Below are 21,332 nucleotides of genomic sequence, written 5' to 3'. Positions count from 1 at the left end.
GTTGTTAACAATTCTGTCTCTATTCCCCAAAGTGGATGTGTTACTTTAACTGTACATCATACTTACTACATAGAAAGTCTTCCATCTTTTCTTTGTGATGAGCTAATAGAATTCTTTTTATACAGTTTGCCTAATAGCATCTACCGTTCTCTCCCCAGCCATGATTTCTATTTCTAAATGAGAAAAAGTACAGCAAAGTCAGGGAGGAGGTGAATAGTTCTATTGTCACTGGGGATATTTTTTCCTTGACTGATTACAAGATCCCTTCTACCCTTTATTCTGATAAGTGAACATGGAAACATATATAAACTGTTCAGAAATTTTTTCAATCAGGATGCTTACATTGGGATTATATGTTGATCTTAGGCTGGTAAGAGTTTGCTAGGAGGGTGTGTGATAAGAGTAAAAACTGGCTGTGTAGGCCTGTAACTGAGGGAAATTAGACTCAAGGAATGACACAAACTTCCAGACAGAGCAAATGGAAGATAAGAGATTAAAAGTAAGTGATGTTAAAAGGAATGGGAGAGTCATCAGAAGGAGATCCAACCTAAAAATAAGGAAGAATTTTCTGACAGTGAGATCAATTAATCGGTGGAATAGCTTGCCTCCCAAAGTTGTGGATGGTCTATTGCTGGAGGTTTTCAAGAGAAGATTGGATAACCATTTATCCAGAATGATATAAGGGCTCCTGCCTTGGGTAGGAAGTTGGACCAAAAGACTTCAAAGTCCCTTCCTCTCCTATGATTCTATGATACAATTTCTTTAAATATGTACTATGCTTTTCAAGTAGGGACGCAGTGGCGGAGAGAGAGGGGAGGGAGGAAGCGAGGGAGAGGGAGAGAGAGAAGATTTCTTTCCAAATATAGTAAATTATCATAGCTTTTCTCTTTTACCCACTGCAGTCCGAAAAACCATTTTTGCATGAAAGAAATTTGGACTATACAATTTAATAACCAAGATCTCAAAAATAATATTTCTACAGTAATGCACCTGATTTCAAATACCTTTTTGCAAGCCCTGCTTATTATTGAATTTTTATTTAAAGCCCAGTTGTTCATGTTTGCCAATTAGAACAATCTATTGCTAATTGTCAGTTAGAACTATCCTTTTCTCTTTTCCTATTTCTGTATTTTTCACTCACTTTTCCCTCTGTACCATAGAAAGAAATCTGTGCATAATGGTTATAAATGATATTAAATGCACTTAAATATATACATATATTTGGAATAAAACCCAACAGCCTATATGGTGTTGGCTACCAAGTCTAGTAATTACATAGGCAGTTTGGTGTAATCCTACCTTGCTTACAAAGTCAGCTAGATGACCTGGGGCCAGTCATTCTTTCTCAGCCCTAGGAAGGATGGAATGGCAAACTACTTCCAAAATCTTGCCAAGAAATCTGCAAAAACGTGTCCGGACATCATCCAGAGTCAGGCCTGACTCGAAGACATATATGCACACAAGTAGATATTAATAAGAGTTGAGCGGGATGGTGGGCTAATGGTGAAACTGCTCACCTACCACTCGGAAAATAATCATAGTGTCAGATCTGTGCTTTTGTAGGGCAGAAAGAAAAAATGCCTTCTGCGAACTTCATGTGGTGTCAGGAAGGGCATCCAGTCACTAAATGCTCAGATCCATCCAGTCGCCCTGAATTAAGAGATTACAGGGTTCTAAAAAGGCAGTTAGGTATTAGTAATAGTCTCCTTCTGAGCTGCTGGCTTTGTGATCTGTCTTTGGGTCAGGGCTTGTCAGTTGCTGACTGTGCTTCTATAAAATGCGCACTAGAACATGCAATAGTTTATCTCTTGCTGAAAAATATAGATGCACAAAATAAGACAGCTGCCCAGAGGTAGTTTTTTAAACTAGTCTTCTGAATGATTACATTTTTGCTGGGTATTTCATGCCAACTTGGCCTCTTCAGACAGATAAGATAAGATAAGATAAGAGAACCCATTATTGTCATTTTTTTTACTGTGGGCACAACGGCACACATAAAAAACGAAATTTAGTTGCCCGCTCTCAAAGTAAAACACATACATGACACACACCTAAACATACTGTATACAACATATGTATAGACCCACACCCCTACATATACATAACAAATAAATATTAAATACTGTCCATCTTGAATATATAATGGAAGGAGGAAGCCTGAGAGTTCACAAGGTTAATGCTGTATGGCATGAAACTATGGTTGAATCTGGATGCTGTGCTACAGATACCACGAAGCCTTCTCCCAGAAGGTAACAAGAAATACAGGTTGTGAATAGGATGAGTAATGTCCCAGTTAATCTTACGGACCCTGTTCAGACAATGCTTCTGTGCTATGTCCTGGATGGGAGGAAGGGAACTGCCAATGATCTTTTCAGCCATCCTCACCACTCTCTGCACCGCCTTCCTGTCTGAAGCAGTGATGCTTCCAAACCAAACTCTGATGCTGTATGACAGGATGCTCTCAATCATCCCCCTGTAGAAAGTGGTCAGGACAGGGGAAGGAAGGTGTGCTTTTCTCCTGCAGCGCAGAAAATGCAGGCACTGCTGTGCCTGCTTCACCAGTTTCTTACTGTTGAGTGACCAAGTAGTAGAGTCTGTCACTTTTAACAATATCGAAAACAAAATCTCATTGGTTCATCTCTGAAATTCAATTTATTTTGCAACAGTATAATGGCATCCAAAATCCATTCCTTTTGATACAGTTGTGAAAATCAATATATTTGTACACATACATACACTGGTGAAAAAGTTTTAAAACATGATAATGGGGCCCTATTTTCTGGTGGAACCAACATCATGCTGCCACAAACTCTTGGTGCACAATGAAAATCACAGGCTCTCAGCTTTCAGAACCATGGTTAAAAATACATGTTCTTTACAATACCCTCAAAATATGTTTAAATGTACATTTACTGTAATTATGTCTAGCCTTCTTCCTAATTCATTAAATTTTTCTGATTGAAATGAAGTATGTGCACGTGGGTGTGTCATGAGAGACAGTGAAAATGAAAATTTAATTATAAAAGGACATAACATCATTCATTATTAATAATCGCCAACAATGTGGAATATGTTTATATATAAAATCCATTAGGAAGATAAGCTGGCAGTGGTCCTAAAATAAGACAAGCATTTTTCCAGGACATACAGAATCAATTGTAAATAAGATTTGCAAAAAGATGCAAGCAATTGGACTGGTTCCCTAATAAATCAGGACATCCCATGCTGGGTCAAATTAAGGCATATCTAGCATATTGTCTTCCTTTATAATTTGCTCTCTGCACATGATACGTGAGATGGAGATATAGATAAATACTCCATTAAATAAGTAATTTTGAAAAAAAAGACAACAAGCAAAAAAACCTCTCCCCTTCTGCCAATGCTGTCATTAAATCCTACAGTACTAAATTCCACATATTTTATTAATTATGTTTTGGGCAAGAAATATTGTGGTGGAAGGAATTGTCTTAAATATACTACTTACCAAGCTGCCTTTAGTTTCCTGAAGTTGAGTTTTATCAGAAAAGGAAAACAATATCTCTATTTTGGAATATTACATATATGATTCTTAAAATTCCATTGCATGACAGTTTCCTATCCTGAAAAATCTTACATTTGAGAGGAGAGGGCACAAGCTATACAAGACTGTACAGGATTTGAAACAAGATGCATTTAAACAGGTGAATCTGGCAAACATGTTGCTGTATGGTTGCTACTATGGTTTAAATCAGGGGTAAGCAACCTTGGCTCTTTTATGACTCGTGGACTTCAACTCCCAGAATTCCTGAGCCAGCATGGCTGACTCAGGAATTCTGGGAGTTGATGTCCACGAGTCATAAAAGAGCCAAGGTTGCCTACCCCTTGTTTAAATCAATCCATCCTTCGGTTTCCTCAAGGAAGGCTCGAGGAAACCCTACTAGTATTTTTTTAACTCTAGTGATAACAAACTTGGGAGATTTCCAGAGCTAGTTCAAGACATTCCCCACTTTCCTGACAAGACTCAAGGATGCTGCAGTCAATGTCGCAGTTGCAGCTGCAGTCACTGTTGTTGGAAGTATCGCCTGATGTTTGGTAATATCGATGGGAAGGGCAGCACGTATCAATCAGCCAGTTTTCACAGACGTCAGGTAACATGAACAGAAACTCCCAAAACTGGCAGAATAAGCAGGCCAGGATGAGTGTGGCACATTCATCTGTTTTCAAAAGGAAAAGGGCAAAGAGTGAGATTCATAAGAGAAATAGGAATCCATCGGCATTGTGATAGATTCTTCACTTTTTAAAAAAATAAATAAATAAAGGATTCACACACTTTTTACGCTACAAACCATCAGAAACATTTTCCAGCTCAAATTATATGCAACTACCTAGTGGTAAGTCCCTCTTAGCTAGAGGAATCTTATTTATTGCAGCCATAAAAACTGTATTGATATATAAACAAAGATTGTGAAAGGAGTGCATACGTACCAGGTATCTATTTACCTGGAAGGGTAATCATAGCCAGGATTGTATACCATGTGTCTTAAACCTTTCTCCCTACAAGCTGGGCTCCTGATTCCCAATCTCCATTTACTATGCTTAAAACATCTCCTTGGTTTTGTGCAGACTAATGTCCCGTTTAAAATAAAATAAAATAAAATAAAATAATTATTTTGATATATAACTCAAAACAACTAGCATACCTAATATTCCTTCCTCCTCTTATTTTACCCACAACAATCTATTGAGGTGGTTGGGCTATGAGAGAGTGATTGGCCCAAAGTCATCCAACTGGCTTTCATAGATAAGGTGGGACTATAACTCATAGTCTTTCTAGCCTGTTGCATTAATCATTATTCCACACTTGTGTTTGAGAGTTAGTGCCTTTTGTTTAGCCATGGGACAGCGATTTGAAAGGCAAACAAGTGCCTTCTGTGATTGGATGCATAAACATAGATTGTCACAATGGGGAAATATTTGGTCCATTTTAATGTAAGTATACTGTCAATTACCATTGTTAGCACCTGCCCAGACTTGAATCCTGCTTTCTAATCATCCACACTACAGGAAAATACCATTTGGTTCACTGCAGTGGTGGAATTCAGCTGGTTCGGACCACTTCAGCGGAACCAGTAGCTAATTTTTTGTTGCCCAGGCTCAGAATGGAGTTCTGGAAGCAGTATCCACACAGAGAACCGGATGTTCACATATTTGAATCCCACCATTGGTTCACTGATATCTATAAATAAAAACACCCTTTGATGAAATTTCTTAACCTAATTCAATCAATAACCCCTTAACATCAGAATAGAAAAACATCGGTAGGAGCTATCTGTCAGTCAAAAACTTCCTCGAGTATCCCAAATATTGCATTAAAATCTAGTTTTATAATATCAGATAATAACACTAAGAAGCACAGCATTGAATTAATTTTTATTAGTAAGCTATCATCCGTAATATTATCAATTTTAATACTTATCTAAATTTGTCAGGGATCTATTTAAGTTCAGACAAGCACAAGTAACTCCCAAGTCAGTCTGAGAGAATGAAAATGACTAGATTTGGGAGATACTAAGTAAATTCATGCTTATATTTTTTTCTGACCAAATGAACTGAAATAATTATCAAATTGAAACATGTTATAAGGTGACACTACTGCATTTAATTGTATGAAATTTACAGTGTAGAAAATGTAATCATTTTACCCAGTAGTCCATGGTGTAATTAAAGTTCTCCTCTTTTAGGTAACATATATTTATTAAGTTTTTCCCTCCCCCCCCCTCGTGGCTTGCCTTGGCACTCAGATAGAAGAATATCACATCTGAAGTTAAGCATCTTTTCAGTTCTGACTTGAAATGTAAGATGTGTTTTCTTAATAATATGCACGCTTCTCAGTTTATTAACCTTGTTGGCATCTGTATAATTTTAATCAGAGAATGGATATTGCTCTTAAGTTCTTACCCATTATTTGCAGGAAGGACCACACAAAAAGACAACATTTTAATAAGAAAGTGATGTTCTGGTGGATACACTGTGCTTTACAATAAAGATGCTTTTAAATCCCCATCAGAGCACATGCCATAAAACTATGGTAATGGGTATAATTCTTTTTTTTTCATTTGCAAGGTTTGCATGTATAAACCATTCACTTCTTCCTCACCCCTCCCACTATTTAAATGTTTAATAAACAATAAATATTAGCAATGGACCATTTATTTCTATGCATTTATTCCTATAAAATAAAATAAATTAGTCACAAACTGCAGAAATTCAGATGTAATTTTTTTTTCTTCTGCCTGTCTGGCCGCTCACAAAAATGTTATTAGTGCATTTATCTCAATAAGATCAATGATCTTCCCTCTCCATAAGTAGATAAATGATAACAACAAGAACTATATTTAATAATGTTGTCATATTGACTTTGCTCTACATTTTCTTGACCTCATTATTGCTTTATGCCAGAGTTCCTCCTGCCCAGTTGCTGCTTCAGATAGTCCAATTTTTGAAGGAATTTTCATCAATATTTCTTCATGATGTGAACTGAATCATTGCCTCAAAGTGAATTAAATTCTTTCTTCCAATTGGATCATTAAGTTGCACCAAACATTTGTTTGATATTTGGCCTGGGTATTTGATTGATTCATTTTAGACTTTGTGATTATTTCCCAAACCAAGATTTTGTCTCCTTTTATCAAGTTTTCTGTATGAATTACAGTTGTAAAATGTGATCTACCATGTTTCATCCCAAGAAATGTTTCCTATTGGATAAAACATATTCCACTTAGTTCTGGAAAGTTACTTCCATGAAACCTGTGGCTACCTAAAGTTGGAATAAGTGGAACTGTTTTTAGTTCATGGAAGCCAATGTAAGTTTTCTTTTCCTCATTATTCCAAATATAGTTAAATGTGAGAATGTACATCTTATGGGGAGGGTGCCCTTGAAAATTCATTGACATGCCATTCTCAAATATTGGTCAGAACACACTTTAAAGTAGTCCAGAACAAAGAAGATCTAGGACAACAAATAGATTTCTAACACTCAAAATTAAAATAAATTACCCAGGAAGACAGGATGTTCCCGAATAATAATAATATAATATAAAGTTGGAAGGGACCTTGGAGGTCATCTAGTCCAACCCCCTGCTCATGGAGGAAACCCTATACCATTTCAGGCAAATGGCTGTCCAGTCTCTTCTTAAAAACCTCCAGTGTTGGAGCATTCACCACCTCTGGAGGCAGGTTGTTCCACTGGTTAATTGTTCTAACTGTCAGGAAGTTTCTCCTTAGTTCTAGGTTGCTTCTCTCCTTGACTAGTTTCCATCCGTTGCTTCTTGTCCTGCTTTCAGGTGCTTTGCAGAATAGCTTGACTCCCTCTTCTTTGTGGTAGCCCCTGAGATATTGGAACACTGCTATCATGTCACCCCTCACCCTTCTCTTCATTAAACTACACATACCCAATTTCAGCAACCGTTCCCTATATGTTTTAGCCTCCAGCCCCCTAATCATCTTGGTTGCTCTTCTCTGTACCCTTTCTAGAGTCTCGACATCTTTTTTACATCGTGGTGACCAAAACTGGATGCAGTATTCCAGGTGTGGCCTTACCAAAGCATTGTAAAGTGGTATTAGTACTTCACTTGATCTTGATTCTATCCCTCTGTTAATGCAGCCTAGCACTGTGTTGGCTTTTTTGGCAGCTGCAGCACACTGCTGGCTCATATTGAAGTGATTGTCTACTAAGACTCCGAGATCCCTCACACAGTTACTACTATTGAGCAAGGTACCACCTCTTCTATACCTATGCATTTGATTTTTCCTGCCTAAATGTAGAACCTTACTTTTTTCACAATTGAATTTCATTTTGTTAGATAGTGCCCAGTGTTCGAGTCTGTCCAGATCCTTCTGTATCTTAAGCCTATCTTCTGGAGTATTGGCTATTCCTGCCAGCTTGGTGTCGTCTGCAAATTTGATGAGTTCCCCATCTATCCCCTCATCCAAATCATTAATGAAGATATTGAAGAGCACTGGGCCCAGGACAGAGCCCTGGGGCACCCCACTACACACTTCCTTCCATGTAGATGCGGTTCCATTGAGGACCACACGCTGAGTACGGCCTGTCAGCCAGCTACGAATCCATCTGGTGGTAATGCTATCTAACCCACATTTTTCTATCTTATCAAGTAGTAGGTTGTGATCTACTTTATCAAATGCCTTACTGAAGTCCAAGTAAATTATATCTACAGAATCATATCCGGCATTAAAGCGGAGGCTGAATAGCCATCTGACAGGATTACAGTACTTTAATTTAAATTCCTACACAGATCAGAATGATTGACTGAAAGTGACTTAAAGCTTAAGTTTAACTAAATTAAATATATTTAATTTAGGAAATGCAAATACACTTTTGTGTTCTCGGTTTTTTGCATTAAAAATAGCAATTTTGTGACTTTGGGTTAATTGGGAGGAGCCTCATCATCTAAGAACTACATGTAGCCCTGAACTTCAAGTTGTGCATTGTTGCTCTAATGCATGCCTAACACCTCTTATTGTGTAGTGGGTTCTGAAGAGTAGGAATGATGCCAGGCAGATGAGTACAGTCAAACAGCTCTTTATTTGGTGACCATAACTGTACTGGAGAAATAGGGGTTGCCTATGCCTTTATATACCTGGCCCGGTATGCCCCCAGCCAATCAGTTTAAACCTTAGTTTCCCGCTGCAAGCTAACCGGCCATAGCAGTTTTGGTACAGCGCCACCTGGTGGTATCGGCTATGCCGCGGCTTAGGTAAAGATAAAGGTAAAGGTTCCCCTGCACATGCGTTCCAGTCGTTTCTGACTCTAGGGGCTGGTGCTCATCTCCGTTTTAAAGCCGAAAAGCCAGCGCTTGTCCAAGGACGTCTCCGTGGTCATATGGCTGGCATGACTAGAGACCAAAGGCACACGGAATGCTGTTACCTTCCCACTGTAGTGGTCCCTATTTTTCTACTTGCATTTTTACGTGCTTTCGAACTGCTAGGTTGGCAGAAGCTGGGATAAGTAACAGGCGCTCACTCTGTTATGCGGCACTCGGGATTCAACCCGCCAAACTGCCGGCCTTCTGATCGACAAGCTCAGCGTCCTAACCCACTGAGCCACCGCGGCTTACTGTAACTCTAAAACCACCATACATAACACTTCTTCCATATTTACAGTATATTTATTTTCCCCACAAATAATTGCCTCCAAATTTACTGGGTCCTCTTATATTTGCTGATAACAGTAGAAGAAACTATTGAAAACAAAACAATGAAACCTGCAGATGACTTTCTCAATGTGTCAATGCCTTAGCTACTGTTTTCAGTTTGCCTGGTGAATTGGACCTTTTTTGCAACTTAATCATCTTTCTCTTTTCTCCCCTGTCCAGTTACCTCTTCTCTTTATTCATCTTTACTCAATTTTGCACCCTCAATACCTTCTTTTGTCTTCAACTTCTTCATCTAATGTATCTATGCCTTTCTTCCCCTATCTTTGTCCAGTTTCCATTTCCTCCTTCTTTAATGTTTCTGCTAAATGGAGGGAGTAGAATGTGTTTTCGTGTGTACCTGTGCACACACAAAATGTGTACACAAGTACACATGAATGGTGAAAGAAATTGCTGCCAGTTTTAGATAGATGAAGACTACTGAGACATCTTATTTTATAGGCTATTGATTTTGGAGAAAAATATCACAAGTAGCTGTTTCCCTGGGAATATGGTATTTCTAGCATTTGTTTTATCCAAAGCTGCAACTCTAGGCTGACAAAGTGAAGAATATGGGATTTGCGTAGGGTTTTGTTCTGTGTTTTTACTCATCCTAGGGGTAGGTAGGGAAGGAATAACCTGAAATTCAATATCAACTAGCCTTTCTGTAAATGCAATCTATAAACATCTTTCTTGGGTGTTTCAGTAAAATAAAGAATGCAATTCCATGAGCTTGCATATACCTTTACTCTCAAATTAATTAAAAGGGAAAGTTATTAAATAATTGAGGAAGAACTAAACAAAATTCTTATAAAAATCCTTTTTGAAGAAACATAAATTTAGGGTATTTGTTGAAAACTTAAGGCATTCCAGCTCTCTGTGTAAATCAATACATAAGTATATCATAAGAAAGAGAGTGAATTTTTATAGTGGTCAATGACCAGTCCATAAAACACCTTAAGTATATAAAAACTGATATTGATTACCCAATTAAGTAAACCAATTAAACAAACTGCTGTACATCTTACATGTAACATGACAAAATTTGGTCACACTTAAGGAAATGGAATCATCTGAATCTGAAATCAAATGTTTTAGGTAAAACTAGTCAAAATGACCAGGGTATTTAATTAAACATAGGATTAACAGCTCACAGTGAGTGTCATCATAAAATGAATAGTATAGTAAAACACATCGGTGGCTTCAATGAATCCTTCACCACATAGGCAAAGCCTGAATTTAAATTGGATGCCTTTGTTTCTTCTCTTTAAGACCACTAATGAAACTGCATTGAACCATGCCCCTTACTTATATTATGTGTGAAATGTAATAATTAATCTCAGGGAACTGTTTGAGACATAATTTAATAAATCAAGCATGTTGTTTGTTTGTATAGTTTACAGGGTGTTTTAATTGGAGCCAGTTCTGATTAGCTCTGGCTAATGTTTAAATTAAGTAATCCCAGAAACTGGGATTGAATATTTGAAACAGTATTTCTAGTGGTGAATCTCTTCAATATAATAACCCTTATAATAACCCATGCTCAGATATTGGAATACACGACTGCTTCTTTCATAACCTCTGGGAGCTTTTTAACTCATTGTCACTGTTAAATAGCGGGTTCTTTGGCGCAGGAATGAAGACGAGGTAGCTGAGTACAGGGAAACTCATATTTTATTTCGTGCAGAATCTGTACTGAGCAAATGGCTGCAACTAGCCACAATATATAGTCTAGCCCCTAGGCGGCAGCCAATAGGTTTGAAACAACCATTGCCACCTAGGGATAGCCAATTGTAGTGCTGGAGACTTGTAGTCTGGGTTGCTGGAGAGCCGTTAGCTGCTCCAGCAACCCACGTGGTATTACTATGAGCCCAGTACATAACAGTCACCATAATATTACCCACCATAATACTAATTAAGGCAGCAGTGACAGCAGGACAAATTCTTATCATTTCTACAAATGGCCAATCAGGGGCCTGCAAGGTGACCTAGTGTCTCCTGAGAAACATATTCACATTCCTACGAAGACTAAAGCATTTGTCAGATAAAGCTACTTGAAATATTAGTTGGACTCCAGCTGCATAGGTCCTGCGAAACTGCAGTGTTATCATTCTTTTTTGTCTATTGTTTTTTTTGTCTATTGTTATCTTGTTTTCTTGTTGCCCAAAGTCACATTTTGCAAGTTGGTGTCCATGCAAAATGCTTAAATGAATCCAAATAAATAAAAAACTACCCTTTACTACTTGTAGCATAGGAAGGGCAAAAAATGTCAGTGAATTTGCATTTTACCATAGACTTGGATTATTATGCAAAGCAATGAGAGGCTTTCTCAGTTTAGTCCATTCCATTTTTTATCCAAAAAAACAACAACAAAACCTTACAGGTTGCTTCCATAAGGTTCCAAACTAAGATTGTATAACATTTAGCATCCAAAGTATGATCCATATTTTAAACAAATGAGAAAACTTCCAAAATGGTCTTTTTCCTAATTTTTCCTCATTTAGCTCTACAAGATGTCAAGAGGAAGAAGAGTGCAGAAATCTGAATTTCTATAATTGCTGGGAGAATATTTTGTCCATGCACATATTCAAACAAAAGTTTGACTAAAACATCAACATTTTCCCAACTGCCGCGCTGATAGTTTCCAACATGAAGTATTTTTTTAAGGGTTTTCAGATTTTCGTATGAAGCTTGAGAGCTTCAGATCCACAAATCCATTTCACAGAAACCTGAATCACGCAACATCTAACCTCAGCAAAATGGAATGTCAAAACCATCTCCAAAGCCCCATTTCCTTTTTGATGTATATAACTGAGGATAACTAAAGAGGATTTATATAGAAGATTTGTGAAAATCTGCTTCATTGGCAAAACATACCATTATTGTCTCTTTCATGACCCGATGCAGCATCTTCAAGGTAGCTGAACTGTGTATCACATTTTTGAAGTGATGATAATGAAGATGTAGTAGAGTCTGAGAGTTTTTTGTCACTTCTTGTATCTTTAGATGGCACCTCTGGTATGCTGAATTCCGCTACTGAGCTGAGAACAATATTTTTCATAGGTTTGTCATCTTTACTTGCTAACTGATGTTCTAGAGTGATGAGGAGAAATCAAAATGACTTGATTAAGATATTTTTACCTTTTCCCCAGACATCCCATATCAGTGTAAATCCCCTTTTGCCCTTTCCACATTTTTTTAAAAAATCCAAGCAGATTTTGGCTAATTATAAAACAACAATCCATAATTATTCAAAAGCATAGGTAATATTTGAGGAGCATAAACAGATTGCTGGTAACCTGATACATAACAACAAATAGCATCTGATAACATCAAAACCATATTCTATCTTGTTATAAACAACAGCAAATGCTTTTGTTTAACACTAATAAATACTTCCTTGACCATTCAGGGGAATCATGTGAGATCAAATCTTTATCTAGACCTATCATATAATTAATAAATAAAAGTTTGGATTTGAGCTGAATACTTTATGTTAAGTTTCAAATAAATAGCCCAATTCTATGAAACCCCAAATAACCAAGATTCTGATAAGTTGATCCTCAGCTTGTCTATCTTTTTGCAGTATTGTGATTTTTCAATATTTTGGCTGGAGTCTGGGTTTTTGTACAATTCGGTTTCTCCATTGTCCCAGTCCTCTACACCAGGGCTCTCAAAACTTGGCAACTTTAAGACTTGTGGCCTTCAATTCTCAGACCAATACCTCATCTCCCTGCTTCCATGGTCTGGAGACTGCAAGACCATTATCCATAACTCTGGAATAGGAAGGATGATTCTGAGAACTTTCTTGATAAACCAAGACTAACCTAAACAATCTACAGCTGTGTGAAAACTCTCCCCCTTCCCTTATTCATCAAGCAAGAGTGAAAACAAGCAAATCAAACAGGGCCCAGAATGAACACTATACTTCTAGATTTTTTTTAATATAAAGGAGAAATCAAAATATGTCACTGAACTCTTTGAAACACAATGGTCTTCCATGCTGTCACTGCACACATTTTCAGTTAGCATTTTACTTATGTTCAAGAATCAATTTCTGGTATTGTTTTCTTTAGATACTGGAGGGTCCATCTCTATTCCAGCCTGATTTGGCAATAATCAGTCTAGTATTAAGTGATCTCTTGAAAATAAAGTTCAGCCTATTTAACCCAGATATAAATTTCTTTGTTCAAAATGTGCCCAAATTTCAACAGACTCATTACAGCCCTTGAAAGATATACAAGCATTCCGTGATACTTGGCTGAGAAAACCTGGAAGGAAATATTCAATAAATATGAAAGCAGCATTTCCTATATCCATAGGCTGCTCAGCATCTCAGCTAAATTTTATCCTTCAAGCACTGTTGGAGAGGAACTATAAAAGGCATACATTTAACCTGAATTCCCCATTACAACACCCTCAAAGGAAAAAAAAAGTTTAAAAAAAGAGAGAGCTGTCATTCAAGGGCTCTTTTGTTTGTTGAAGAATGCAAATAAAGTGCATTTCACTGTCAAGCTCTTATTCTGAAAAGCTAATAAAGTAGTGATAAACAAGTTTTGTTCCAAGTCCTAGAACAATCACTATAACAAGAAACTTGCTATGGCAAGCAGATTCATACTGTCTCTTCCAGGAAAATAACGTGGCTGAAAGAAAACAGTGCACAGTTACAGATCTCCATTCTATTATGCAGTTAGCCCTCTGTTCATCCGCAGGACCCATTTATAGTTATATCTCTCATAAATTTAACACTTGCAGTGAGTATCTGCAGGAATAAAAAAATATGTGGAGTCCTGATGCTATCTGAGCTTGGTTGTTTGTCTGCAGACATTTCATTAACTAACTAGGTAACGTCCTCAGTGTAAGTGACTGTGGGGTTTGCTCCTTATTTCTATACAAAGGTTTGCCCTGCCAGTCTTGGTGGGGGTAGTTCCTTGATTAGGGTATTGTTTTCTGCTTGATTGTTTGACTGGTATTAATCCCTGCTTACCTCTGTGTTGGCTGCTGTAGAAAATGTGTCTTTTTCTTTCCTTTTTACCTTTTCATTGTCTTTTTTTGAATGGTGTGTAAATGTGCTTTATCTCTATGCACCTATTAATGACTGAGAGTCAGGTTTCCAGAAATTCCCTAGTGTTTTCTAGATTTAGCTTGATCCAGGATGCTCAGTTTCCCAGTTGAAGCTATGATTAACTGTTCATGTATTGTGAGATTAAAAAGTTTCAGTCATGCCTTCTGACTTTTAGTTGGTGTTCATAAATGTGCTTTGCTAGTCTTCTGCCTGTCTGTCCTATATAGTGGCTGTTACAGTCCTTACACTGTGTATTGTAGATGACTTCCAAAGAGTGAAGCAACCTAGAATTAAGAATTAGGATAAATGTTTGATAGGGTTGACATTTAGAGACATTTCATCTTTCCTATGGTTCTCCTGCTGCACTTTTACTAAAAATAAATAAATATATTGGCTTTCAGAGAGAACATTCTATAGCCAGAACATGTACAAAATGAGAGAGAGAGAGAGATTGCAGGAAGAAGAAGAAGAAAAGATTTGCTCCCACATCCCGTTTAATAAAATTAAAGCAATTTATGTAATATTGATATGTCGATATGTTTTTCAATTATTTTCCCCTGCAATTTAAAATAAAACTTTCACCACTTCAGAAATTATAATTACATATCTTCCTCCCACTTTGAAAATGGCATAAGGTGTTCATTTGCAGATTTCTACTCTTCAGATTTTCCCTAAGAATAGAAATGTCATGACTCAGTTAACAATGGTTTATTATTCACATTGATCTCTTTTTTTATAGTGTTCTTTATCTCAAAAACATTGTAAATCAGATAGCTTCCTCCCACTCTTTTGTTCATCTGCAAAATTTTATTATTCTCATTTAAGAAAGCAATGGAGTGTCAAGAGTCACGATATATTGTTTATATTCCTTTTTTTCTTCCTTTACAATTACCTTTAGCTATTAAAGAAAAACCCTAGCAGTCAGGGAAAAAAATATCTGAATTTTTAAAAAGCATGTAGTTGAAAAAGGAAAGACAAGGATAGCTGCAGTTGCACACATGTATTTTATATTTATTTTATTTAACTTATATGACCACCCATCTCACACAAGCCACTCTTCTTTGGGCAGTGAACAGAGGTAAAAGTTCAATATAATTCTAAAAATGACAATCCAAAATGCATTTTTTTTTTAAAAAAGAATGTCAGTCAAAAATAACTATCAACACTAATAACACTGATTATGTGTATTCAAGGTAAGAGTGAAAAATCTTTCAGAGACCTAAATTGAACCTTTAACTGTTCTATGGGGACACCTTACACACAGGAAGAGCAAATTATTATTACTTCACTGTACATATTTACTGATTTGATAGATATAGATTGGGTATAGTTATCCATGGATCAGATTTGTTTTTGTTTGTATTGTTTGTATTATTTTTCTAGGAGCTCAAAGCAGCATTCGCCTCAATAATATATAATAATTTTGTGGAGTAGATTAGGATAAGAAAATAACTAGCCCAATGTAATATACTGTACTTCCCCCAAAATAAGACCGGGTCTTATATTAATTTTTGCTCCAAATTTTTTTGCAACAGGACTTATTTTCCGATTAGGGCTTATATTCAGGGAATTACATCTAAATACATGCATCTGGCAGACGATCTTAACTGGGGCTTATTTTAGGGGTGGGGCTTATACTATGAGTGTCCTGAAAAATCATGCAAGGGCTTATTTTTTGGCTGGGTCTTATTTTCGGGGAAACACGCTAGCTTGTTTTTATAGCTGAAGGTAGATCTGGTTCTCATTCTCCTAATTAACCAAACTGGTCCTGTTCCTTCCCATTCCTTTACAGTTATCCTGTAAAGGTATTGTATTTCTCTGCATGTTGATTCTTTGTATTTACAACATATGTATTTTATTAGTGTGTTTTCTTTTACCTATGTTACCCGGTCCTCTCGCCCCTCCTGTTCAACATCTATATGAAGCCGCTGGGTGAGATAATCCGTGGTTTTGGGGTGGGGTATCATCAGTATGCTGATGATACCTAGCTTTTCATCTCCACCCCAAATCAACCCGGTGATGCCCTCGACGTGATGTCCCGTTGCCTGGAGGCGGTTCGGGTCTGGATGGGGAGGAACAGGCTTCGACTTAATCCCGATAAGACCGAATGGTTGTACATACTGGCATCTCAGGTAATCCAGCCTATTCCATCTTTAACTATGGGGGGTGAGGTGTTACCCCCCGTAGATAGGGCTCGCAACTTGGGTGACAGCTTGACTCACAGCTCAGTTTGGAAGATCACATAGGAGCTGTGACCAGGGGGGCTTTTGCCCAGGTTCGCCTGGTGCACTAGTTGCGGCCCTATCTGGACCGGGATGCCCTACATACAGTCACTCATGCGCTCGTGACCTCTCAAATAGACTACTGCAATGCTCTTTATATGGGGCTGCCCTTGAGGACCACTCGGAGGCTCCAGCTGGTGCAGAATGCGGCCGTGCGAGTTGTGATGGGAGTCTCCCGATACTCCCATGTAACGCCTCTTCTCTGCGAGCTGCATTGGCTCCCAGTTGCCCTCTGGGTGAGATTCAAGGTGCTGGTGATGACCTACAAAGCCCTAAATGACATGGGTCCGGATTATTTATGGGAGCACCTTCTGCCGGCGTCAACTTCCCTTCATCCTGTGCGCTCCCACAGAGAAGGCCTCCTCAGGGTGCCGTCAGTCAGGGAGTGCCAGCTGGCGGTCCCCAGGGGGAGAGCATTCTCGGTGGGTGCGCCTGCCCTCTGGAATCAGCTCCCTGTGGAGCTCCGGATGGCTCCCGACCTTCGCTCTTTTCGCCGTGACGTGAAAACCTGGTTATTCGAGTTTGCCAGCCTGGACTGAGGGATTGGGATTTTAAATTTTAGAATTTGATTTACTTGGTTTGGGGCTAAATTTAATTTAATTTATTTTTAACTTTGTATGCCATGTTTTAATTGCCCTATACACCGCCCCGAGTCCTTTGGGAGAAGGGCAGTATATAAATCTAATAAAATAAAATAAATAAATCACTCAATAAATTAGACTGTTTATTTTGATAAATTTGTAAGACTAATCAATTAATATTCCTATTACTAGGTAATCCTATTTAATTAAATTCAGCACCTAGGTTTTTTTTAAAGAAAACTTGCAGCTCATATTATAAATATCTTTATTAATACAAAGCTTAAAAGGTTGATTTTTTTTCTTTCTTGTTTCATGTGCCAGGGGATCTGCTGTCTCTCACAAAGGTTAGAAACATTTTTTTTACTTTAACAGTTGGAATTTCTAATTCCAAGATTGATACACCTGGCAGCCTTTGCTGGCTTCTTCTTGCTAGAAAGCTAGAAGATGTTCCAAACATATTTAGCACAATTCTAAATCCAATACCTGTTTGGGATTATGAGACGTGTTTTCTTTACAGATAGTCTCAACTTACTAGCATTTGTTTATTCACCATCCAAAGTTACAATGGCACTGAAAAAAATGATTTATGACTGTTGTTCACACTTACAACCATTGCAGCATTCCCATGGACATGTGATCAAAATTTGGAGATTTGGCAACTGGCATGTCTTATTGATGGTTGCTGTGTCCCAGGGATGTGTGATTGGCTTTTGTGGCCTTCTGACAAGCAAAGTCATTGGGGAAGCCAGATTCACTTAACAGCCATGTTACTAACTTAACAACTGCAGTGATTCATGTAACAGCTATGGCAGAAAAAGGTCATAAAATGGGCAAAACTCACTGAACAAGTGTCTTTCTTAGCAACAGAAATTTTGGGCTCAATTGTGGTCATAAATTGAGGACTATCTGTATCTCTTTTCTTCTCTTTTTCCCCCTAAAGCCATCTTATCTAAGGAGCAAGAAACCAAAATGTCTGTAACAATTTTGTAAGACATAGTAGTCTTATTAAAAGTTTCACCCAGTAGATTTTGAAGTAATTTTTCCTCCTGAATAAATAATTATTCTGCGTTCTTTTTTATTTATTTGTTTATTTTATTTTCAAGAGGGCTTTTATCCCACCAAGCATAGACTGAATACCCTGTCCCTGTTTTTGCCTTCAGGCTGGTCACCCCTTTCTTCTTTTGACTAAGCGGCTCAGGAATTCTGGGAGTTGAAGTCCACAAGTCCTAAAAGGGCCAAGTTTGAAGACCCCTGCTCTAAAAGCAGTGCTTGCATGACACACTGAATATAACCTGATCAGATTTAAAACTAATGTCTGATATCAATCCTGAAATTTGGATTGAGTAAACCATGGTTAAGTTAATCTCTTTTAAGAATGGAAACACAATTCATTCAATACATTTCCAAGAATAAAATATTTGAATACTTTTATTAGACATTGATGCAAATCTAGATAAAGTTTGGTATCCTGAGCATGTGGTCCTTTACCTCATTCTGGAAATTAAGGACAATTTCCTAATGCTATCTGAAAATATGGAGCAGTGGAGGTGAAACCACATTAATTTCCATTCCCTGAGCTTACAAAGAGCCTTGAAAATCTTTATAATTTCTGCCATTTTTTTCCTGCAGCCAAGACTATTTCAAAATCTTCTCTTTAATTTGCCTTCAGCTATTTGCTACCTTCATTATATCTGAACTGCTCAAACCTTGCCATTTTTCATGCAACCTTCAGCCTCAGATGAAAATTTTTCCAGAAAACAAAGCTGGAAAGTACAACATCCACCTGTTGCACAGCCTAACTTTTCACTTGTGATCTTACTTAGATGTTTGATTTAATGGTCAACCATGCTGTTGAAAAGTGTATATCAGCATCTGTAGCTTGTTGTGCTACTGATAAAAGGCAACCAGAATTAGGCCTGTCACATATAAGTCACACATAATGTGTGTGTTTGGGGTGGGGGGGAGAGAGAGAGAGAGAGAGAGAGAGAGTGTATAGGTGTGTCTATTTATGTGTATGTATACATGTGTGAGCAAAACACAATCTGTATTCCTATTTGGAGCAGGATCATCCTCTCTCTCCCCTTCTTTGTTCCTGATCTACATTCCAAGCAAGCCCTTTTTCACTGTCAGTAAAATCCCCTATTGTTCACATCTTCAGATGTGCTTAAAACACAAGGGCATTTTACTATGTGTATTGTGCATGAGAAATATTGTTAGATGACAAGCTCCAATTGGCAAGTGAGCAGGGGTTTTATTGAAGGAAATAGCAAGAGCGAAGAGCGAACTGTGCAGCATAATGGTAATTGCTCTGTGAGTCCTGGCACCACGCATTCACTTAATATGACTCCTTCCTCTGTGTTGCCTCATCGGGGCCCAGAGGACCTGTTAGACAACAGCCCAGCCACCTCTCCCCAGGATCAAGCTGTCAGTGCAGACTCTCTCTCTCTCTCTCTCTCTCTCTCTCTCTCTCTCTCTCTCTCTCTCTCTCTCTCTCTCTCTCTCTCTCTCTCTCTCTCTCTCTGCTTTGAGCTAAGCTTTCCCCCCAGAGTTCCCAAAGCTTTTCCAGATTGAAAGCTTTTCTTGGGGGGGGGGGAATGAAAAGAAAGAAAGCTCCATTCTAAATTACATTGCATGAGTACTTTGCCTTCGATTGACAGAACAAAAGAGGTATTTGGGGAGGGGGCTTTTGCATGGGGGGTTTATATTCCAGAAATACAGCCCAAGTTACTTCCAGTTCATAATGAGGGCTTGTGGAAAGGATTCACTTCTCTCTGCAATTGATCAGGGAAAATGAGATGTTGCAGGAAATCATGTAGGTACATCCACACCAAGGACTACAAAAGGAATAAAACAAATGCAGTTTGAGAGGACACAAAGCGGCAAAACAAACAAACAAACAAAAAACAGGGTTGAATACATCTGACTAAACACAATCAGTCCGAGCAATCGATTATGGCCTCCATTTCAGAATCCCTCCCATTTCTTTCAGACAATCTTAAAGAGATCTATTTCCAAACTCTGTTCAGGTGATGGAGAATGCAGTTGCAGGGTTTTTAACTGATGCAAAGATAAGAGAAGATAGATGGCCAATACTGAAAGAGATTCATTGGCTAACCAGTTTGGTCTTAAGCTTTCTTGAAAGCCCTGTAAACAATATGGTACAAGTCTCCATAAAGGATTTTCTGCTGCCATGTGATTTTGCCTGCCAACAATCTTGTTGGCAGACCAGGTCATTTTTCAGAAAACAGATTAGTGACTTCCTAACATAAATAGAATCATACTTTGTGGAGTTTCAGCAGGTAGCATCACCTGTCTGGCTTTCCTTAGAAGTTAAGTAGGGTCAGGCCAGATGGGAGGGCATGTGGAATTCCAGACTGTTTGCTAGACTGGGGAGTTGAGAAAATATTCCAGAAGACAGTAATAGGAAATGGTTTTCATATCATTGTAAGAAAATACATGGATGAAATCAGAGGTTGAATAGAACAGAACAGAACAGAACAGAACAGAACAGAACAGAACAGAATAGAATAGAATACAATAGAATAGAATAGAATAGAATAAAAAGGGACCTTGGAGATTTTCTAGTCTTCCAGTAAAACATAATTTACCATAATATGTTTTCTAATTATTTTCATTTTTACTGTATTTAGTCAAAATCTGTTTCCCTACAATTTGTCCTCATTAGGTCAACCATCAGTTATGGTTTATTATCATTTATGTTGCATGGGGAGGAATGTGAGGGGAAGTCAGATATAATTTTGGAAAGGGGCAGAAGAAAAACCTGAGCAAATGTAGGGGGGGTGTCTCACAATTGCTAGCTTGTAGTTACCATGTTAGTAGTTTGGGGAATGAATTAGCCACATAATGGGAGTAACATAACTCTTCTGTTGAATGTTGCCTTTTACGATATTTATTTTCCTAAAGCACCTAGTATGTAGCATAGTAATGGGTGTCCCATTTTGGAGGGGGGTAGTAGACTTGTATAAGTCTACACATCTTTTCTTTTTATCTGTTTTAATATTCATTTTAATGCTTTAGCTTTTGATGTCTGATGTTTTAATGTTCTAATTCTCTGGTTATTTATTCTGTTATTTATGATATAAGCCGGCCATAGTTGCTTGCTAGAGAGATGAATAGCAGATAAATTTAATAAATAAATAAAACAAACATCTTTACCCTTAAGCATTCTGACCTCTTCTTAATTTCCAAGTAT

At 37.8% G+C, this 21,332-nt stretch overlaps 1 protein-coding gene across 1 annotated transcript in view; it reads right to left on the bottom strand.

Annotated features, from left to right (window-relative positions):
- Positions 1-3,933: 3,933 nt before the first annotated feature.
- The window catches only part of MDFIC2 (MyoD family inhibitor domain containing 2), a gene marked incomplete at both ends in the record, with an annotated part of 62,372 nt that continues 44,973 nt past the window's right edge, over positions 3,934-21,332 (bottom strand). The window contains 2 exons of the mRNA XM_081319075.1: positions 3,934-4,193; positions 12,069-12,284. Coding sequence (XP_081175201.1) covers positions 3,934-4,193; positions 12,069-12,284 — 476 coding nt within the window. The remainder of the gene's footprint in view (positions 4,194-12,068; positions 12,285-21,332) is intronic.

Source organism: Vipera berus (assembly GCF_964194415.1).
Source record: "Vipera berus genome assembly, chromosome: 2".
Taxonomy (NCBI): Eukaryota; Metazoa; Chordata; class Lepidosauria; order Squamata; family Viperidae; genus Vipera; species Vipera berus.
This window is presented reverse-complemented; position numbering and strand designations above follow the sequence as displayed.